A 22,326-nucleotide genomic window follows, 5' to 3' on the forward strand; every position below is an offset into this window, starting at 1 on the left:
GCTACCACACCTGGCGGCTTTTTTTTGAAACAGGGTCTCACTATATAGTTCTGGCTAGCCTTGAACTCACTATGAAGACCAGGCTGGCCTCAAGTTCAGAATGATCCTATTGCCTTAACCTCTCAAGTACTAGGATTACAGCTGTGTGCTACCATGCTCAGCTTTTATTTTTTCTTTTTTTGGTTAAAGATCTTGAATGTGATTTACAAAACTCAGTATCACACCAGTGTTAATTTCCCCATATTGACCTATAGACTCACTGCCATCTCAACCAAAATTCAAGAAGTTTTGAAAAAAAAAGTTTTGAATGTGTGTATCTATACAACTTGACAAGCAGATTCTAAAATACTTATGAAATACAGAGACTAAGGGCCAGCCAGGGCTTATGAGGACTGAGATAGGGGACTTACTACTCAAGACACTAAACTGTGGGATTAGACTGAGAATACAGAGCAGTGTTGGTTCATGGATCGACCAAGTACAATGTGAAAAGACAAAATTACAGCAAATTTAGTTTAAAGACCGTACCTGGCTTTTGTTTGTGTAGACCTGAAAATATTTTGATTGGCTCATATTTCATTAACCACTCTAACAAGCCCCTATTCACAGAATTAACTGGATCAAATAGTGGACACAGACACACAAGCTGTAAAATGCCTCACATCAGAGATAAGGTACTGGGGTAAGAGATAACTGCTAGACAAACAAGTTTTCATGAATTATTGTCCTGAAAAGCCAAAAAGTCATATAAAAAGGAATGCACAGCTGGGCACAGTGGTGCACACCTATGGTAGGCTGAAGCAGGAAAATCGTTGCAAGATTGAGGCCAGCCTAGGGTACATAGTGAGTTTAAGGCTAGCCTGAACTACATAGCAAGACCTTACCTCAAAAAACAAACAAAAGAAAAGAAAAATAATAAAAAATTGTACTCAAAAGAAATAAAGAAAGAGAGAAGAACAAAAGAAAGAAGAAAGGAAGAAGAAAACAAATGCACAAAGGGAGGAAGGGGCACCAAGGAGAGGAAGGGGCACAAAGACAGGGCAAAGGGAAGTAACAGTACCTGCAAGGACAGGCTATAAGCCCCAGGCCCCAGGCCATGGGAGATGGCAGCAGGGACTCTTGCAAGTTAGGAATAAAAGCACACAGCTTCTCAACTTGTGTGTGCCTATTAAACCAGATAACCAGGCTTGCAAGACTGCATTAAAACCTCACTTTCATTGTTCCTTCTGCCTGTCGATTTCAATTGGGGCAGGTCCTGAACAAGTAAAAATCATTCCTCATACTTTGTGCTTCTAGAATCAGGCAACACCCAACTATATATAATTCAATAGCCTGAGCAGAACATGTGGGGTTTTTTTGTTTTTGTTTTGTTTTTTTGGTCTTTTTTGAGACAGGGTCTCACTATGCAGTTGAGGCTGGCCTTGAGCTCCCTTTGTAGCCCAGGCTGGTCTCAAACTTGCAAGATCCGCCTGCCTCAGCCTCCCAAGTGCTGGGATTACAGGGGTACCACCACGCCTGGCGAACATGTGGGTCTTAAAGGCAGAATCAGGCTAAGAAAGCAAGCAGAGACAGAAAGGGCGGATGGGTCCTTTCAAAGTTACAATCCTTACAAGGTTAAAACAGAGGGGACTTCTTCATTATGCTTACTTGGTTGACTGGCCTTTTCTAGTTTTCAGAAAAACTAGGTTGTTTGTAAGTTCAGTTTGATTACACATGACAGTGCAAATGACTGTTTTGGTTTGATATGGTGTCAGGGAGGCTTTGTAGGGACTCCACCCAAAATGGCCCATAACCATACTCCACAGAAAAGCACACAGAGAAAGTTCTTCAATACTTGACTGCTGGAGGAGCCCTAGGGATCATTAGGGAAAGGACGGATTTTTTTCAATAAATAAACTGAAAAGAAAAGTTGTCTATATGTAAAAAGTGCAACTGGACTTTTTCACACTACATACACAAATATCAAATCTAGGCAAAGTAAGCACCTACACACTAAAAGGAAAACTAAGCAACCCATTCAGGGCCCCTCTTATCTCTCAGAAGCTATTCCTATTCCCATTCCTTTTCTCTGATCAATTTTCCTACTCTTTAAAAAAAAAAAAAAAGGGTAAATTACAGCATTTTAAGAAAAAGTAGGGTATCTTATGACTTCAAGTTAGGGAAAATTTCTTGAGCATGATACAAACAATCAAAGATCCAAACATACATCCTAAAGGGAATGTGATTAATTGGAGTAATTTAAAATACAGAACTTTAGCTGGGCATGGTGGTGCATGCCTGTAATCCCAGCACTTGGGAGGCTGAGGCAGGAGGATCGTTGCAAGCTGGAGCTCAGCCTGGGCAACAAAGTGAGCTCGAGACCAGCCTGAGCTGTGTAGTGAGACCCTGTCTTAAGACAAAAAATTAAAAGAACATAAATAATAAAATATAGAACTTCTGTTTCTCAAAGGGCAGCATAAAAAAGGCCCAAAATATTGAATTATAATACTTATATTCTGCAAATAATCCATAACCAGGTATTTTAAGCATTTTCTAAATCAATCTGCATAAGACAAACAGGCCAGTTTGGTTTTTTTTTAAATGTTTTGGTTTTCTGAGACAGGGTCTGGCTATGTAGTTCAGGCTGTGCTTGAACTCACTATGCAGTCTAGGCTGGCCTTAAACTCACAGCAATCCTCTTGCGTCAGCCTCCCGAGCGCTGGGATTATAGGAGTGCACCATCATGCCCAGCCTAGTTTTTTTCCAAAAAAGGGCAAAGTTAAAGAGGAAACCCAAATGATTAGAAAGCACATGAAATGATGTCCAACCTCTTCAGCAATCAAAGAAATTCGCATCATGACACCATCCACATCTCCAAGTGCATCAGATGCAATATAAAATGAGAGGCAAAGAGCAGTGTCTCCCTCTGGTGGAAGGTGTTGAGGAGTAATTGCTGATCTCTGTGCCCTGTTCCTGGATATCCAAACTCCATAGGAGGAGACAGGAAAAGCTTTTTGTCAGTACCCTTCCACCCTGTGCCCTATGCCACTTTCCTCTTGGCTGTTTAGCATGTATCCCTTCTTCCTGTAAAGAGACAATGAGAGAACTGAGGCAGGAAGACTGCAGGTTTAAGCCCATTCTGGGCAACTTAGCAACTTAGTGAGACCCCATCTCAAAATAAAAAATCACTGGGTTTTGGATGTGGTTCAGTGTAAAGGCCCTGGATTCAATCTCCAGTACACACTCACTCTCTCTCTCTCTCTCTCCTCTCTCTCTCCCTCTCTCTCTCTCTCTCACACACACACACACACACACACACACACACACACACACACGGTTATTCCAAGATATGGATTGGTAGTGCCTTTGTGGAAACTTGTCCGGTGTAACTACTTGCAAGTAGACATGTATATGACCCTGGTACCAGAGAACACTTACACATGTACACTTGAAGAGGCTCAATCAAAACCAAAACAAACAAAGCAAAACAAAAAACAAGCAAAAAAGAAATTAGCCGGGTGTGGCGGTGCATGCCTGTAATCCCAGCAGCCGATGTCCTTCAAACCTTTTAAGTTATATGGATCCAAGGACCAGTTCTCTTTCTGTGCCATTTTGTCACTTGCGACCGAAGTCCTGACAAATGTCCCAAAGCTACCTGGTCCACAATGCGCACAGGCTTATTCAAAGCTGCCTCCCAGGACTTCACCCCCGGCGCCGCGCTGTCCCATTTCCTACCGGCTCCGGGCTCCGGGCTCGTGGGTGTCCACAGAGCCAGAGCATGCCTTCTTTCCGGGCAGACCCAAGGCCACACGTCCCTGGGCTAGCCACAGCCCTACTTCTGTGCGCCAGTTTTGAGATCCCTAAGGTTTGTGTAGGCCAGGGACCAGGTCTCACTAGGATCCACGTGGCCAGCGCCGCTATACGGAGCCACAAGCGTACCTTCCTCGGCGGAGGAATGGACACTGGAGCTCGAAGGTCAGCGCCTGGACACTCAACCACCAGCTTCCGTGCCCACAAGGCCCTGTGTCTGACGAGGTCCCGCCTTTGCGGACAGCCCCCGCCGCCGCCCCCCCGCGCCTGGTCGAGAGCCTCGGATTGGCCCTGCCGGCTTCCGTTCTTCGGGCGGGCGGGGCGATGGACCAGGCCGGGAGAACGGCGTGGCGCGATGGCCGCCGGGCGGGTAGGTAGCCCAGACTCTGGGATCACCGCGAGGCCCGGCGCCCCGGCGGGACCGGAGGCCACCTTGGACGCGGAGGCGGCCGAGCTGCTGCCCTTCCTGAAGCAGGGTGCGCGCGCGGACCTGCAGACGGCGGCGGCACAGCACATATTGGCTCTTACGGGCACAGGGCCCGGCCGTGCGGTCTTGGCCGGGCAGGCGGGGTTGCTGCAGGCTCTAGCCGAGTTGGCGGCGGCTGCAGCCCCGGCCCCTGCCGTGGCCCGCGACGCCGCGCGTGCTTTAGTGAACTTGGCTGCCGACCCCAGCTTGCATGAGCAGCTGTTGGCGGCCGACCCCGGGTTACACGCCCGGCTGCTGGGCCGCGCGCTAGATCCTCAGTGGCCCTGGGCAGACGAGGCGGCAGCCGCTCTGGCCAACCTCAGCCGCGAGCCGGCACCCTGTGCCGCGCTCATGGAGACACTGGCGGCGGCGGCGCCGGGGTCCGGTCTGGAGAGGCTGGTGTGCGCGTTGTGCACTCCCGGCTACAACGCACGCGCGCCCCTGCATTACCTGGGGCCTCTACTCTCAAACCTCAGTCAGCAGCCTGCGGCGCGAGCCTTCTTGCTGGACCCCGACAGGTGAGTTAAGCATCCACGCGGTTGGGGAGGTGCCGGGGAGGAGGTCAGACGGCAATAAGTAGTCCTTCCCAACAGGTGCGTGGTCCAGCGGCTGCTGCCCCTTACCCAATACTCAGACTCCTCGTTGCGCAGGGGCGGGGTGGTGGGGACCCTGCGGAATTGCTGCTTCGAGCACCGTGAGTGGTGGGGGAGGGCATGGGCGTTGCTGGGGTGGGAATTGGACTCTGCAGCACCAGAGGACCGGACCGACCCCCATCCTTGTCCCTTCTCCTAGGCCATCACGAGTGGTTGCTCGGGCCTGAGGTCGACATTCTCCCCTTCTTGTTACTGCCTCTGGCTGGGTCTGAGGATTTCTCAGAGGAAGAGATGGAGCGTGAGTGCCTTGGGTGGGAGCCTCAGGATTGGCCAGGTGGGAGAGGAGCCAGCAGCGGGAGGAGGAGAAGGAAATGTCCCAGAGGGAGTTGTTGAGTACAGGTGAGGCTTACACAGGCAGAGCCTAAACCCACCAGGTTCTCAGCCTAGGCACCAAATGGCTGCCACTGTCCTCCCCTAGGGCTTCCTGTTGACCTGCAGTACCTGCCACCAGACAAGCAGCGAGAACCTGATGCAGACATCCGAAAAATGCTCATTGAAGCCATCATGCTGGTGAGTGGGGGTCCTGGTGTATTAATGCCAGACCCCAGCACACACACAATGATGTCTGAGTAACCTGTACCATCTCCCCAGCTGACAGCTACAGCACCTGGTCGGCAGCAGGTGCGGGACCAGGGAACATACCTAATCCTTCGAGAACTGCACAACTGGGAGCCAGAGCCTGATGTGCAGATAGCCTGTGAGAAACTCATCCAGGTGGGTGCAGGATTGGAGAGGCCAGGGAGGGGGTGGTTATAGCTGGCTGGCTGCCTGCTCACCTGCTTGCTCTGTTGGTAGGTGCTTATTGGGGATGAACCGGAGTGTGGCATGGAAAACCTGCTGGAGGTGCAGGTGCCTGAAGATGTGGAGCAGCAACTACAGCAATTAGATCGCCAGGAGCAGGAGCAGTTGGAACAGCAGCAGCGGGAGCTTGCTGGAGGGTCAAAGGGAGAGGGGCCTGCACCTACCTGAGGCCCCTGCTGCCTGATGCCAGCTCCAGAGCCTCTTTTGCCAGGCTTCCCATACTAAGCCTGCTTCCTGCCATCTAATCCCCTTGCTCAGAGGCTGTGCCTTGCTAAGAAGCAGAGGTACACTTAACGCTCCGGCCTGTGCTAAGAGTTCTAGGATGAATGCCCAGTAAACATGGGAGATATGAGGGCATTCTCAATATCATGTCCTGTCATTGCCAGTAAACGTGAAGGTTGTTGCACAGCTGAGCCAGAGCTGGCCAGACCTTGTGCCACAGCTTCCTCCATGTGAAGCAGATGTATGGCCAGTGCAGCCACCAGGAGCTTGTTACCAGGCACTGTGGTGGGACTGGACAGAAAACATTGCAGTCTCTGAGGAGCCAGCTAGAACTTCCAAAGGTACTGCCTGGTCTGGGTATGGGCCAGCTCAGAGGTGCAAGCAGTGCCTCCTATCAGTCCCATCCCTTAGGATACCTTCTAGACTGCGCCCCCGCCCCCACCCAAACTTGTGCTTGCTTCTTAGGTTCTACTCCTTTGTGATCATACTCCATCTTGAACTTGGCCCTCACCCAACCCTCAAGTTAGGTCTGTTCCCTGGCCAGTTTCTCTGAGCCTCAGCTGCACTGAAAGACCTCCAGACCCTCCTGCTCCTAAGGCCTCTCACCTACCTCTCTGCAGAGACTAGGTGTGCCTGCGTCCCTGTTCCATGTCTAAGCCTTTCCCTTAAGCATCGTTTACCCCTTCAGAGCCCACTGTGGGGCTGGGAGCAGGCTTCTCTGCTTTTCTTCTGGACCTGTGGGTATCCCTACCCCAGTTCTGCAGTTATCATAGTGGCTCACCCCAGTGTGTTCTTATCATTAGACCTCACTGCCCCCTGCCCATTGGGCTCTTGAGTGTTGTCCCCTTGCCTCACAGACAGGCCTTGTCAGGTCCTAGTGAAGAGCTCAAGTTGTCTTGCTGGGAATTTGCAGTACCCCTCTCCACCCGCTTGAATTTGGAGGACTGCCCCACGTTGTATTCTGTATGGCATCTGACAGTGCTTTACTGACTGCCAGGCGTCATCTTCCCCTGTAGAGCCTTGTGACTTGCCCATTAAAGCTCTTGGTGCTGTGGGCAGGCATGATGTGTAGACTGGTGTTTTCTCTGTCCTAGAGAGTCCCAGGAGGTAGTGGCAGAACCTCGGCCTAGAGAGGCATCTAAAGGCCATCTGCCTTCTCTCTGCAGGAAGACAGCTACACCCATAGCTCCACAGAATAAACCTTTTATCTACTTACACCACCCTCTTTCCCTCAAATGATAGACACTTTTCCTGAAAGCAAACGTGGAACACAGAGGCAGTGGCTGCCTGGAGGTGTGCTTTGCTGGGCTGCCCACCTTAGAGCCCCAGAGCCCCAGGCTGATGGAACCCACTTCTTGTTGGGGCTGGCCTCCAGGGACCCAAGCATTGAGCCACAGGTTCTTTCCTTGGGAGCATCCTACCGCATTGGGCACCACAGATGCATCTCAGACCTAAAGCCCATGCTAGGCTCTGTGTCATCCCTGGTCTCTGGCTCCTCTACAGTAGACCAATGGAAGTCAAGTGAAGAGACCACCATCTGCTAGCTCCTTACCCACAGGCCACCCCTCACCTCGCAGAGCACCAAGTCCAGAGCAGAATACCATGTGTGCCACAGGTAGCACCCAGATGGGCACAGGGGCAACAGGACCATCCCCTGAAGTAGGTCCTGGTACTCTGCTGGCAAGGCCCATGGCTGCAACTTACCTCTGCCCCATCAACCACTTGTGTTTATGGCCCATGCCCACCGCCACCAATGATGCCACTATTTGGAGAGGTCATGCTATTCACAGGAGCTAAAGGACAGGGTAGAGACTTGGAGCAGAGGGTGGGTAGGTCCTGAGCTCAGCTCTAGGAACCCCTGGTCATCCAGCAGAATGTTCTAACAGTTTAGATCCCTGCTGGGGAAGGAGAGCTGAGGCTGGGTTCAAGTGGGTCTCCAGGTAGGCAGGCCAGGTATACCCTCACCAGTGCACAGTGGTGGCAATAGACTACCATGCTGACCAGCTGTCAGAACAGCCTTCAAGACTTCTCTTCCAGAAGCAGTGGCCTAACACTGTTGATGTGCCCCAGCAGGTTGCCTCTACGTAGAAGCTTTTTAGTCCACCTCTAAAAGTTGCCAAAGTCCTAACAGTTTCACCATGGCTGAAAAGTCCAGCTCCAGTAGCAGGCTGTTCTGATAGGTCTCATACAACCATACCTGCTACTTCCCAGAGGAAGTGCTGGGCCAGTGGTACGCTGGTGAAAGTCCAGGATCTGGGCCTCAGGACAGGATTACCCCTTAGGTCACAGGGAAGACCTAGGAGAAGCAGGTCTGGGTTAGGCAGCAAGTGTGAGGGCTAGTCAGGATGAAGATGGCACAGTGTATGTTGTCACCACACTATGATAAGGTGCTTGTAGGTAGCACTGAGTGACAAGATCACAGGGCAGAACTTTTGGGAGAACTCCATGGGAGCCTCAGCCATGGAGGGAATCTTGATGGCCACCTATAGGAAAAGGAGGGTGGTCAGAGCAGGTCACAACCCCCTTGGGGGTGTGTTGTGGCAAGATGGCCTGCCATCCTTTGTGCACAGTCCTGAACTTCCTAGGGCCTGGCTGGTGAGTCCTTAGCAGTGATAACCCTTTGTTCTAGGTACTTACATACTTAAGAGGCTTGGGAATGGAGGGTCAGTCTGGAGAGATCAGAAGAAGCTGGGAGAAGCAGGACCCCCAGGTCCAGGGAGGCTGTGTGGAAGGACCTGGGACAGCTGGAAGGTACCTGAGTGGATTTAGGATAGGGGCCTGGTGGGGTATGCCAAGGAGCTCTCTGAGGTAAGTAGACCTATCTCACCATCCTGTAGTGTTTGCCCTGTAAGAGAACAGCTTAGGGCTTCGCTGTGTGCATGCTGAGTGGTGTATGCCAGGTAGACCTTAGAGAAGGCCCCAAAGCCCATCTTGTAGGAGGGCAGGTAGCCATTGTCTGTGTACTCTCAGTTGCTTTGTGAAGGTTCTTTGGTTCAGCTTGTTACTGCTGCAGCCTTCCATAGAGGGCATCACAGAAGGAGGTTTGACAGTACAGCTCACTATCAGTTCAATGGGGTCGGGGGAAGCACAGCTAAGACCTTACTTTTATGTCAATGAGCAAGGCCTGGAGTCAAAGGGACCTGGGTGGGACCTGTACTGCACTTAAAGCAGCCAAGTTTCTGAAGCCTTGCTGGTGGGAGGCTCAGGTAGGAGGCTACCACAGCTATAGACTGGGGTGAAGGCAACCTCTGGTAAGGCTGGAGCATATCCCCAGGTAGACTATTCTAAAGCTGCACCTGTATTGTGCCTTCAACAAGGATGTCCACTCAAGATCTGCCCTTTCTGAAGATGTTTTGTTGCACAGTACCCTCCCTGCAGGGTGTGAACCTACTTTAAGGGCTAGAGCTAGGGTGAGTCCTCTGTGGGCCACTCTGTATGTGGCTGGCCACAAAAACAAAAACAAAACAAACAAAAACCTTTATGTATTTTAAGATGGGATCTGTCTAAGTCATGACTTTGCCCAGGCTGGCCTTCAACTTGCAATCCTCCTGCGTTAGCCTCCCAGAGTGCTGGGATTACAAGCATGTACTATCACACTTGCCTCATAATGGCCTTTTAAAAAGCTGGGAGAGGGCTGGGGATATAGCTCAGCAGCATAAGCACTTGCCTGGGAAGCCTGAGGTCATGAGTTTGATTCCTGGTGCCAAATAAAAATAAAATAGCTGGGAGAGATAATGGCAAGCAAAGGCAGGAAGGCCAGCCTTTTAAAGACATAAGGAAGCTGGGTGTGGTAGCTCAGGCCTGTAATCCCAGCACTTGGGAGGCTGAGGCAGGAGGACCGTTGTGAGTTTGAGACAAGCCTGGGCTACAAAGTGAGCTCAAGGCCAGCCTGAACTGCATAGCAAGACCCTGTCTCAAAAAAAAAAAAAAAAAAAAGTGGAAAGTGGATATGTCTTAGTTACTTTCTTGTTGCTTAGACAAAATACTCAACACCCAAAGTTAGAGGAGGAAAAACATTTATTTCAGTTTGTAGAGGTTTCAGTACCAAGGCAGGGTGGCATGGTAGAAGGGTGTCACAGAGGAAAAACAGTCCCTGGTAAGGCAAACAGAAGGCAACAAATAGCCTGCATTCCATCTTTCCCTTTTATTCCATTCAGGCTACAAGCCTAATGATTGGTGCCACCCTCTCCTAGGATGGGGCTTCCCATCATCCATAGTCAGAACTACGCTAAATCTGTTAGCAGACTAAGTACCACACACTTAACCCCAGTATCACATACTTTTAATCCATATTCATACACCCTAGATTCAGCCACCTCTGAAAAGCCCTACCTATGAGTTCATGAGGCTTTAGGGGAACATCTAGACATAGACTAACATTTTGCCTCTGGCTCCCCAAAGACACATCTTTATGCAAAAAGCTTTTAGTCCACCTCTAAAAGTTGCCAAAGTCCTAAAAGTTTCTCCATGGCTGAAAAGTCCCAAGTCCAAGGTCTTATCCGAGATTTAAGGCAAACTCCCTGCTGTGAGCTTCTATACAAATTAAAAGAAAGTTGAACACTTCCAAAATACAGTGGCACAAAATAAACATCACTATTCCCAAATGGGATAGAAAGAAATGGGACCAAAGAAAGTCCAAAGTACAGCAAGGCAAACATTTTAAGTCTTGTATTTTTATGTCCAGCATCAGTGGCAACCTGTGAACATCAAAGGGCTCGGGTGACTCCACCCCTATGGCACTGCAGGTGGTTATGGCACTTATGGCTGGTTTTGCTTATTCCTTGCAGCATTCCTCAGATAATCCATGTCCTTAGCTTCTCCAAACTTTTGGGATCTCTGTTGCATCTTTGGTGTCACACTCACAGCTTTACACACTTCCCTCTGGGGGCACATTCCCTGACCACCTAGGCCTTCTGAAATCTGGGTGGAAACCTTCTTGACCCCACAACCCTTGAATTTCCATTCACATAAAACCAGTACCACAGGGATGGCACCAAGCTGTACCCCCAGGTAGAACAGAAGCCAGGCTTCTTTCTCTTCACTGTAGGGGTATAGTGCCTGGATTGCTAGGCACTATGAACCCAATCTGGAGGAACAAATTCCTTAGGCAGCTGCCATTCTGGAACTTGGTATTCTGGGGCTTTCTTCTAGCAAAGTGTCTTTTTTTTGTTTCGTTTTGTTTTGTTTTTTGGTACTGGGAATTGAAATTAGGACCTTGCGCTTGCCAGGCAGGTGCTTATGCCACTGAGCTATATCCCCAGCCTGTGACAGAGTTTTGATACGCAGTTCAGGCTGGCCTTGAAATCACTTTGTAGCCCAGGCTGACCTTGAACTCACAGTGATTCTCCCGCCTCAGCTTCTCAAATGCTAGGATTACAGGAGTATACTACCATGCCTGGTTTAGCAAAGTCTTTCATCTTTGCACTTTTGAGACTTCAAAGGTAGACTCCCCTTGGTTCTTGTGATGCCGTTAGGCCATCTTTTCTATTGTCCTCTTCTGAAATACTTGACTTTTATTGCTAATCTTTTCAGCAAGCAAATTCTCTGCTTCATTTTTGCAGGCCCCAACTTAACTGGAGCTTGCTTTCTAGTCAAACTCAAAACTTTTATCATTCTGCTGGGCCTTTTCCCCTTGATTCTCAACATAGATTTGACTGAAAGCTCCTGACAGTAGCCATGCCACCACCTCAACATTAAACTGTCTTAAAATTTCTTCCACAAAATTAATTAGTCTGTCACCCTTGATCTCAGTCTCAGACAAAGTCTCTGGACATGAGCAAAATGCAAACAAATTTTCTGCCAAAGCATAACACATATGGTCTGGAGTCCAGCAGCCAAGGCAGTCTTTATTTCTAACTGAAATCTACTGAGCCTGGTCTTTACTGGCTGCATTTCTTTCTTTCTTTCTTTCTTTCTTTCTTTTCTTTTTTTTTTGTCTTTTTGAGACAGGGTCTTGCTATGCAATTCAGGCTGTCCTTGAGCTCACTTTGTAGCCCAGGCTGGTCTCGAACTTGCAACGATCCTCCTGCCTCAGCCTCCTGAGTGCTGGGATTACAGGTATGTGCCACCACGCCCAGCTTACTGGCTACATTTCTATCAGCATTCTGGTCTTCTGAACTCTGACCAGAATCTCCCATCAAGCTTGGCTTACAGCATTCCAGGGCTGCTTCTTCATCCAGTATCTCCAAACCTTTCCAATCTCTTCCTGCAAGCCAGTTCCAAAGGCTTCTAAACCATACGGTCAGGTAATGTTACAGCAATGACCCTACTTCTCTGGTACCAAAATCTGGTTTAGTTACTTTCTTGATGCTGCAACAAAATACCCAACACCTAAAGTTAAAGGGGGAAAGGTTTATTTCCGCTTACAGTTTGTAGAGGTTTCTGTACATAGTTGGTTGACACCAAGGCAGAGTGGCATGGCAGAAGGATTTCACAGAGGAAGAACAATCCACCGCAGAGGAGGCAGGCGGCAGCAAGCAACAAGCAGCCTGCTTGCTTGCTTTCTTTTTTTTCTTTTTTTTTTCTTTTTGTTTTTTGGCAGCCTGCTTTCTATCTTTCCCTTTTATTCCATTCAGGTTACAAGCCTAATGATTTGTGCGACCCACACCCAGGGTGGATCCTCCTTTCATCATCCACACAGAGAACTACACTAAACCAACCAATGGATTAATCACTATGTAGTTCAGAGTGGCCTTGAACTCACAGTGATCATCCTGCCTCAGCCTGCCAAGTGCTGGGATTACAAGTGTGTGCCACCACACCCAACATTAGTACCACATAACCTAGATCCAGCCACCTGGGAAAAGCCCCACCTATGAGCTCCTGAGGCTTTCGGGAAATATCTAGATACAAGCCATAACAGGATGAAACACTGCAGGTATCATTTCAACTATGCCCGTCATCTTTGAGAGAGTGCCAAGGCCACAGCTTGCTAAGCCAGAAGAGAGGCAAGCCCAGGATCCTCTCAGTTCCTGGCCTTCCTCTGCTGGAACCTGAGCTTCTGTGCAGGCAGGGCCTGCTACAAGAAGTCTCCAGCCTGGGCTCTCTACAGGGCCCATCATAATCCTCAGGGCAAATAAGGGAGGCAGGAGCAAACATCACCTCTCCCTTCTTCTGACCTCCTGAGTTTTCTGAGTACTGTTACTGCCAGGAGTAGCAGGTGATATCCACTGAGCACGGGCTGTGTTCCAGGGCCATCCGATGCAGTCATATTTGCAACAGCTGCTGCCCATAGCAGTTCTAACCTATTTGCAGAACACACTGAGGTGTTCATCCTATGTAGGGCAGTTTACATCCAGGATTTCAGATCTGAACACATCTAAGCAGTACATATTTTACAGATGACAAAATTGAGGGCCACTGGTGGCAGAGCCAAGGCCCAAATATGTGAGCTGTCTGCTGTGACTCAGATGGGCCAGCATTGTAGCCAATAGGTAGTCATTCTGGAAACATCCACAAGGGTCTGGTACATGGTGGAAGTCCAGTGAGTCTGGAGACTTGTACTGTTCTGCACTGAGACCCACAGGTGGATATGGCCTGCCTGTGCAGTGAAGACTTCGAAGTAGGCCTGCCTGGGCTGGTCAGATAGACATATTTTCTCATCTGTAGTGGACCATTAGCTTCCTGAGTGCAAGGCTTCTGCTTAATATTCCCTTGCTAAGCCACAGCCCTATTCTGGCCAATTTCCTGGCATTAACTGGTCTGTGGTTGACCTGGGGGTTAGAAAAAGACTTCTCTCTGGCATCTAATACAACTTGGTTACCCAGCAGTTAAAACAGCTAGGATGGCACAAGAGGCCAAGTGAAGGTGGTTGAAGGTGGGTGGCTGTAAGTAGCTGCCACCTAGCTGGGTGTGGTGGTACATGCCTGTAATCCCAGCACTCAGGAGGTTGAGGCAGGAAGATCACTTCAAGTTCAAGGCCAGCCTGGGCTACATATTGAATTCAAGGTCAGCCTGAACTACATGTAGAGATCCTCTCTCAAAAAAAAAGAAAAGAAAAGAAAAGAAAAAAAAGGAATAAAAGAAAAAGCTGCCACCTCTATAGCTGGGGAGCACAAGGGGAAAACTGTATGGCCCCAGCCAGGGGAGCCACGCCCCTGTCAGTTGCTGTCCAGCCTGGGAGTTCATGCTTCCCAGACACACCCACTTCTCTCACCTTCCTGGTACTGGAATCCAGCTGGAAACCAGTGGGTACTAAGCTGAGTCCTAACAGGCAGAATCTGTCATCAACCCTGTCCACCTTTCTGCATCGTTTGAATATCCTCCTCTTTATCTGCCCTTTTGTTAACCCATGAAATCCATGGAGCTTCACTGAGCACTGTCATGTTCTGGCTTTGTGCTGAATAATGTAATAAATGTAAGAATAAAGTAGTGATGCATGCTGGGCAGCTTGTGTGCTTGGGAAGGGAAGAGATGGTTACTGTGACTTCAGTGGGCCACAGGACCAGAGGGGCATGTTAGTCTTTGGTCATGGGTGGGGGCACTTCAGGCTTTAGGGTGAGTAGTGTGCCATCCAGGTGTGACCTTGGAAAAGACCTCTTTCTCTGGTAATTTCTCTGGTTATTTCCTCCTGTTTGCTGGGGGTCATCAGTGTCTTGGGCCAGGCCCCCACTTCTGAGTGCCCCATTTTCTTGATTATCTGAGTCTTGTCCCTCTCTCTTGGGCTCTGACCTCACTGTAGAAACAGGCCCAAGTTTCTCTTGTTGCAGAAAAAGAATGTCTTGTCCTAGTGTTTTAAAGACCCACTGCTGGATGTGGTGGTGCATGCCTGTAATCCCAGCATTGGGGATGCTGAGGCGGAGGATCATTTCCTGTTTGAGACCAGCCTGGGCTACAAAGTGAGTTCAAGGCCAGCCTGAACTGCATAGTGAGACCTTGATTCAAAATAAATAAATAAAATTAAATAAATACATACATACATACCATACCATACATACCCCACGTTGCCTCCTCAAACCTTAGCTTGCCTCCCCTCCGAGGGGCTCACCTGTCTAGCAGCTTGATTTCATCTAACTGACACTCTTAGGTCTGGTTGCAGCACGGCTAACCACTTCCTTTTCCTCAAATGGAGCTGTCACTTCTTGGGTTTCTAGAATTTCAGCCACTGCATTCTTTTGGTCTTTGAACACATTTAGGTGCTTTCGGGTTCAATCTTGCCCTGAGAGCCCCTCCCTGAGCTCTCCTGGGCATAGGTCCTTCCCATCTTTGCTTTCACCGCCCCAAGCCACACCCCTTTTAGCTCCTCCTTCCTTGTTTATCGACCTTTCTCAAGATTCTAATAACTCTCATGAGAAGACCCGATTTTCTCCAATCTTGTGGTGTCTGCTGGTAAATTGGACCCCCATTTCTCATGGGCCTGCCTCATGACCTCTTCGCTGAAGGGCCCGCTATCCCACCTCTCTGGAGTGCTTGCCGGGTGTGTGTTTATTTGTGAGAGAGTCCTGGCTGCACTTGGTGCGTGTACCCGGTGCGTGTAACTGCGAGCGCACCAGCTTGCTATAACCATTTGGATGCAATAGCGCGCGAAGCCTGTGGCCTCCTGGGTGTATAGGGAATGGGGAAGGGCGTGGGCGTGGGGAATTGTCAGATACAGGCTCCTATCTTACCGATATACTAAACAGGAGTACGTCCTCAGGGCAGACGCCAGCGTAGCTAGCGACTCAGGCTCGCGCCTGGCCTGACCCCGCCCTTGCCCCGCCCCGTCTCGGGCTTTGCTGTTCAGGTCCAGCAATCACCAGGCGGCAGCGAGAGAGGCGGACTCTGCGCAAGAAGGTGTGCGGGGGTTGGGGGTGGGGAAAGGACGCGTAGCGAGCGTGAGAGACGTACTTCCGACCAATGAGGGCAGAGATCGTGTGGAGGCGGGACCAGGATGCTGTTCGCCGGGCAGCGGTTGGCCAAAACTCGGCAGAGGCAGACTCGGTGCGCGTCCCCGCCCATTCCGGGCTGCGGCTGGCCGGGAGGGCGGTACCCGGGCCGCTGCGTTGTAGCTCCTCAGGTAAACTGCAGGCCGAGAATATCCTTCCAAAGCTCTGGGGAGACGCCCCTCGTCCCTCGGGGAATCTGGGCGGGAGAGGCTGCGGCCTGCGCCTCTTATGGTGTGACGCGGGAAGTGTAGTCAGGAGGCGACTCTCCAAGGTTGTGGCGAGCGCCTTGAATCCCGGCGTCTCGGGGTCGGGGCCTACCCCTCCCTTGGCTCAGGTGTGTCCTGCGGAGCCTGCTGCTCCGTGTCGCATCCGGAAGAGAGAGACCTGGGAACTTGCTAGTCAGCTCCTCCCCTTCGGACGCCGGCGCTTGGCTCCCTGGTTCTTGTCCCTGCCTCCCAGGGGGCGCTTGGCTTGCGTCCCTGCCCCTCCCGGGAACTTGGTGGCCTCCGTCCTTGCCCCTTCTGGAAACTGGGTGGTCTCCTTCCTTGCCCCTTCCGGGAACTCAGTGGCTCCCGGCCACTGACCCTCCCTCCTGGGGCGGCTCACGATACTCGTCCCTTTGCCCCATAATTGGGTCACCGGAGGTTCCCGCCACCCTTACTGGGAAGCTCAGCTCAAACCCGGAGAGTTGGAAAGCCAGCGTGCATCAGGGCTGCTAGTCTTTCCGTGTTCTCGTAGACAGCAGAGGCGATGTAGAGCAGGGTGATGATTTGTCCAGTCACGAGGACTGCTGGTCCTAGAGCGTAGGTCACACAGCGGGGAGGGGTGTAGGCAGTCAGCTTCCAGGCAAGATGAGAAAACTAGGTGGTGCTGAGCCGCTGGACCGCCTGATTTGGGGGTCCGTTTTTCCAGCAGCGCCAGTGAACCTGAAGTGCAGACTCTGTTGGTTTTTTTTTACACACCTTAAATAAATTCCCCTTCGCCAGCTCAGGGTGGGGACTGGACAGTCATAAACTCCAGTGCAGTGAGGTAAGCCCAGGGGGTGTGGGAAGACCAGGCAGCTGCTGAGACTGGGGGTGTGAGCTACAGCTGCTGTTGGGGTGAAGTCCAGCTTTGAGGGACTAGTCCTGGAGGCAGAGACCATATTGAAAAGGGACGGTGGTAGAACTGGAGAAGAAGGTGTGGGGTGGGAGGTGGAGGAACAGGGGCTGGTGATGCCAATTTCTGACCTACATCGCTGAGTAGCGATATTGCAGGAAAGAGACAAGTAGGATGGGGCCAGCAGGAGGTCTGGGATGAAGGTAGTGAATTGAGACTTAGAGCTTTGAGGCTTGAGTGGCCATGACCACCTGGATGGAAGCGAGAGGCAAGAGCTGGATCGTCCATGGGAATGTTCGACTGAGATATTTTATTGGTGCGTGTGTTTATGATGGTTGTTTGTACAGTCTCAGCAGCTGCAGACCTAGGGATGCTGCTGTCAGCAGGATCTTCTGTCCTGGACTTCAGGCTGCTGTGGCCCACATTACCAGGTGTCTCTGGTCAATTTGGTGCCAGAGTGGAATGACCAGAGGTTGAGTTGCCTTTGTTCACTTGAAGCTGATGTTGGGCCACTATAGCTTATTCATACTGTGTCTCGCTTCTTCTGCCTCTTTCAAGAAGGACTGCTCCATGCTGAAGGACATTAGAGGATCAGAAATGGAATCTGTGAGTCATGTGCTTGCTAGAGTTCGTGGCCATCCATGTGGGGAAGATGTTGGTGCTTAGGTTTCTTTCCCAGGGTCCACAGAGACCCAGGTGAGAAGGAAGGTTGTTGCTGTCTGTGATCAGCAACTTCAGGCCTGATACCTTCCATTCTCTGAGCTGAGTTTTTTTGGAGTTAAAAACATACTGTCCCTGTGCTAGCTTACATAGCTTGATCCTCTTGGGGCAGGAGCACCAGGCAAGGCTCTCATGGCTCTTTCAATCTCCTGCCCAGTGCTCAGAGAATGCTGGCTGCTAAGTGTCATGAGAATTGTGTTTTCTTCACTGAGCTGGAGGAGTCATCTTGCTTCAGAGGTTGCTTGTGAACCTCATGACACAACTCCACATGGTTTATGTTGAGAAATCATGTTCTTAGTGGATGATAAGCAACCAGTGCTAAGACTGTATCACCCTGGGTCACCAGCCCAAGTCCTTGCTGGTGACTCTGGAAGTTGATTCTTCTCTGGCCCCTGTGTTGGGAGAAAAAGATCTTTGGATCTAGTGGCTGGGTGGGGCAGTCTGTGACCTTCCCACATACCCCTGACTCTCCAGGGTAGTTCATTGCTGCCTCTGGGCTGTGGTGTCTGTAGTCTACTCTGCTTTCCATGACCCCATGTGACCCCCTCTGGGCTGAATGCAGATGGCCGAGTGCCTCTGCTCTGCCAGTATATCTGGCAGCTGCACTACTTCTGCAAGTCCTTTATGTAGCCCAAGAGAACCTTCACCCAGTGATTGTGTGGGCCTGAGACAGTGCCTAGTGGTCATTTGCTAAATGTGGAATCAAGAGGATACAGTTTCTTCAGTCATGTAAACATATATACAATATATAGAGACCCCATCAATTCTATTTACCTACCAACTTCTACAGTTAATTTTGGTTTTGTGTTTTACCCAGAGCTGGGCATAGTGATATATGCTTGTTAATGTTAGCACTCTGAGAAGCTGAGGTAGGAAGATTGCAAATTCAACTCCAGCCTGGGCAACTTAGCTAGACCCTGTCCCAAAATAAAAATAAATAAATAAGCCAGGCATGGTGGTGCACACGTGTAATCCCAGCACTCTGGAGGCTGAGGCAAGAGGATTGATGTGAGTACAAGACCAGGTTGGGCCACATAGTGAATTCAAGGCCAGCCTGAACTGCAGAGTGAGACCTTGTCTCAAAAAACAAACAAAAATAAATAAAGCAAGCAAGTAAGACATAGTAGTGCATGCCTGTAATTCGAGCACCTCTTAGGCTAAAGTAGGAAGACTGCTTTGAGTTGGAGGCCAGCCTACAACATAGTGAGTTCAAGGCCATCCTGAACTACATATTGATACTCTGTCTCAGAAAAACAAACAAACAAAACCCCCCAAACAACAACCAACAACAACAGCCCACCCTGGAGATGTACCTCAGTAGTAGGGTGCCCCTGGGTTCCATGACCAGTATACCTCCCAAATAATTCAAATCCTTAACAGGGATTTGTGGTTTTTTTCTAATATTGGTATACATAAATGTTTGTGTGCTAGTGTGAGGGTGTCTCAGATAGATGTAGAAAAGTACTTGGTCTTTCAGGCTTGTAGTGGCCACTTTTTGGGCTCTGCCACTGGTACTATGCCCAGCACTGAGACAGTCCTTGTCCTTACCACATCTGATGTTCAGGGAGCTCACTCTATGCCTGGCTTCACTCCAAGTCAGGGCATACAACTGAAGGTACTGATCATCAACACTTAGCACATAGTAGAAGGGGACTGCATAATGGCTGTGCAGTAAGCATGTGCCAAGGGGTATCTGGCTTTAGCACCAACTATTTAACTAGCCAATGTGCTATATTGCCTAACCCTGGAAAGACAGCAAGATTTATTTTTTGGACACAGTGTCTCGCATTGTAGTTCAGACTGGATTTGAGTTGATTATGTAGCCTGGACTGACCTCAAACTCATGAAGATCTTTTTTTCTCAGCCTCCCAAGTGCTGGGATTATAGGCATCACCACATTGGGCTAGCAAGACACATCTGTTTGTCCTAAGGGGTGGTCAGCACAGTCCCCATATTATCTGTTGCCATCTTTTCTGAGAATTCCAGTGTTCATTGCCCTTATCTTGTTTCTCTTAGTGATGTACAAACTCCTTTGCATGTTAATGTTAGGCAGATTAATCTGGGTGTGGTGAGACCCTGTCTGAAAAACAAACAAACAAACAAACAAACAAAAAAAAAAAATAGCCTCTTGTCATACATTATGGAATGGCTAAAACAAGCTACTTAACATAGGCATTACTTCACATGTTTATCTGTGGTATGACTACTTAAATCTTATTCTTTTAAATCAGTTTTTCTTTTTTTTGGTACTGGGAATCAAACTCATGACCTGAGGCTTGTCAGGCAAGCGCTTATGCCACTGAGCTACGTCCCTGGCCCATCTTATTCTTTTAGTAGTGTTAAAGTGTGTCAAACATTTTTATTAAATATGAATAACCATATACTCAGGATTGCTGAATCATATCATCATGCCACAGACCTGGCTGTTGGTCATTTTTTCCATAGCAGATGGTCTTTTTTTTTTTTTTTTTTGTCTTTTTGAGACAGAGTCTCATTATGCAGTTCAGGCTGGCGTTCATCTCGCTTTGTAGCCCAGGCTGGTCTCACTCGCAATGATCCTCCTACCTTAGCCTCCCGAGTGCTGGGATTACGGGCATGTGCCACCATGCCCAGCTCCAGTGACATTTATTAAAGAGGCTATCTTTGTTCCAGTGAAGGTGTTTGGCACCTTTGTCAAAGAGAAGGTGACCAAGCGTGATTGGAGTTGTTTCCTCATCTTCCAATCTGTTTCATTGATCCTTACATCTGTTTTTTTTTGTCAATACCATGCTGTTTTTATCACAGTACCTTTATAATATAATTTCAGGTTAGGAATTGTGATGCCTCCTGCCTTGCCTTTGTTTCCCAGAATTGCCTTTGCTATTCTAGGTCTCTTCTAGTTCCAAATGAATTTTAGGATTGTTTTCTCTAATTTTGTGAGATACACTGTTGGAATTTTGATTAGGATTGCATTAAATTTGTGTAACAATTTTGAAAGTATGGCCATTTTCACTACATTGGTTCTTCCTACCCAAGAGGAAGGGATATTTTCCATTTTCTTTTTTTTTGTTTTTTTCCAGTACCAGGAATCAAACTCATGACCTTGCGCTTGCCAGGCAGGCGCTGTGCCGCTGAGCTAAATCCCCAGCCCCTTTCCATTTTCTGATATCCTCTTCAATCTCCTTTGTTGGAGTACTGTAGTTTTCAATGTAGAGGTCTTTTATTTGTTTTGTTAGATTGATTCTTGGGTAGTTCATTTTTTTGGATATTATGTGAAAGGTGTTGTTTCCCTAATTTCTCTCTCAGTGAGTTTATTATTCATGTACATGAAGGCAATTGATTAAGTGTTGTGTATCCAGCTATGCTACTGACCCTGGAAAGACAGCAAGATTTATTTTTTGGACACAGTGTCTCGCATTGTAGTTCAGACTGGATTTGAGTTCATTATGTAGCCTGGACTGACCTCAAACTCATGAAGATCTTTTTTTCTCAGCTTTTTTTCTCTAACCCTATATATTGATTATTAAATTTAGAAGTCTTTTAGTGGAGTTTAGGGGGTCTTCATCCACGAATAATGATAATTTAACTTCTTCCTTTCCTACCGTTATTCCTTTTAGTTTTTTCTCCTGTCTAACTGCTCTGGCAAATGTTTCCAGAACTATATTAAATAAGACTGGTGACAGTAGACATCTTTGTCTTGTTCCTGATTTTATTTTATTTTAATAATTTTATATAAAAATTTTATATAAAATTTTTTTTAAGGTACCAGGAATCGAACTCAGAACCTTGTGCTTGCCAGGCAGGTGTTCGTACTGCTGAGCTATATCCCCAGCCCATTGTTCCTGATTTTATTTTCTCTCTTTTTTTTTTTTTTTCTGGTACCGGGAATTGAACTCACAACCTTGCGCTCGCCAGGCAGGCGCTGTGCCGCTGAGCTAAATCCCTAGCCCCTGTTCCTGATTTTAGAGTAAAAGCTTTCATTGTTTGTGCATTTGAGTATGATGTTGGTTGTTGGTTTGTCATAGATGGCTTTTATCAGATTGAGCTAAAGACTATCTATTCCAATTTTCTGTAGGTTTTTTTTCTTTTATCATGAATGGGCATTGGACTTTGTTAAATGCTTTTTCTGTATCTATTGATACAGAGATGATCATGTCATTTTTGTCTTTGATTCTGTTAATATGGTATATTACATTTATTCATTTGCATATGTTGACCCATCCATGTATCTCTGGTGTGAATCCTAGTTGGTCATAGTGTATAATCTTCTTGATGATTTGCTGTATTCTGTTTACCAGTATCTTTTTTTTTCTTTTTTCTTTTTTTTTGAGGCAGGGTCTCCCTGTGCAGTTCAGGCTGGCCTTGAGCTCACTTTGTAGCCCAAGCGGGTCTCGAACTAGCAACGATCTTCCTGCCTCAGCCTCCCAAGTGCTGGGATTACCATGCCTGGTGGATTGCCAGTATCTTATTGACAATATTTTTGTGCATTAGGGAGATTAGCCTGTAGTTTGCTTTTTTGTTGGATCCTTCTCTGGTTTTGTTATCAGGGTAATGCTTGCTTCTAGGAATCAATTGGGAGTATCACTTCCTTTTCAATTTTATTAAAGATTTTGTGAAATAGTTGCATTAGGTTTTCTTTAAGTTTCTTGTAGAATCCAGGAGGGACCTGGGCTTTTCTTTGTTGGTAGTTTGTTAATTACATCTTCAATTTCATTGACTAATACTGATTTCTTTA

General features: G+C 48.5%; 2 protein-coding genes across 9 annotated transcripts in view; both read left to right on the forward strand.

Moving 5' to 3' along the window:
- The first annotated feature begins 4,107 nt into the window (after positions 1-4,107).
- Positions 4,108-6,996, forward strand: Hgh1 (HGH1 homolog). The gene is made up of 6 exons (XM_005395858.1): positions 4,108-4,773; positions 4,849-4,949; positions 5,048-5,146; positions 5,327-5,418; positions 5,500-5,622; positions 5,704-6,996. The coding sequence occupies exons 1-6, from the start codon at positions 4,145-4,147 to the stop codon at positions 5,875-5,877; spliced, it is 1,218 nt and encodes a 405-aa protein (XP_005395915.1). The 5' UTR covers positions 4,108-4,144; the 3' UTR covers positions 5,878-6,996.
- Positions 6,997-15,820: 8,824 nt separating this feature from the next.
- Positions 15,821-22,326, forward strand: part of Mroh1 (maestro heat-like repeat family member 1) — an 82,884-nt gene continuing 76,378 nt past the window's right edge. For 3 of the 8 annotated variants that reach the window (XM_013520095.1, XM_013520096.1, XM_013520097.1), the window contains exon 1: positions 15,821-15,925. The gene's annotated coding sequence lies outside the window, so the exon portion shown is untranslated. The other 5 variants (XM_005395859.2, XM_013520094.1, XM_013520093.1 and 2 more) reach the window with 4 other exon arrangements.

This window comes from Chinchilla lanigera, unplaced genomic scaffold (assembly GCF_000276665.1).
Source record: "Chinchilla lanigera isolate Chin_1 unplaced genomic scaffold, ChiLan1.0 scaffold00053, whole genome shotgun sequence".
NCBI classification, from domain to species: Eukaryota; Metazoa; Chordata; class Mammalia; order Rodentia; family Chinchillidae; genus Chinchilla; species Chinchilla lanigera.

Excerpts from the sequence above, each read along its gene's own strand:
- Hgh1 (XM_005395858.1), top strand. The coding sequence starts at position 4,145 with ATGGCCGCCGGGCGGGTAGGTAGCCCAGACTCTGGGATCACCGCGAGG. Across the intron at positions 4,950-5,047 it reads GAATTGCTGCTTCGAGCACC|GCCATCACGAGTGGTTGCTC; the intron begins GTGAGTGGTGGG and ends CCCTTCTCCTAG. Across the intron at positions 5,623-5,703 it reads CCTGTGAGAAACTCATCCAG|GTGCTTATTGGGGATGAACC; the intron begins GTGGGTGCAGGA and ends CTCTGTTGGTAG.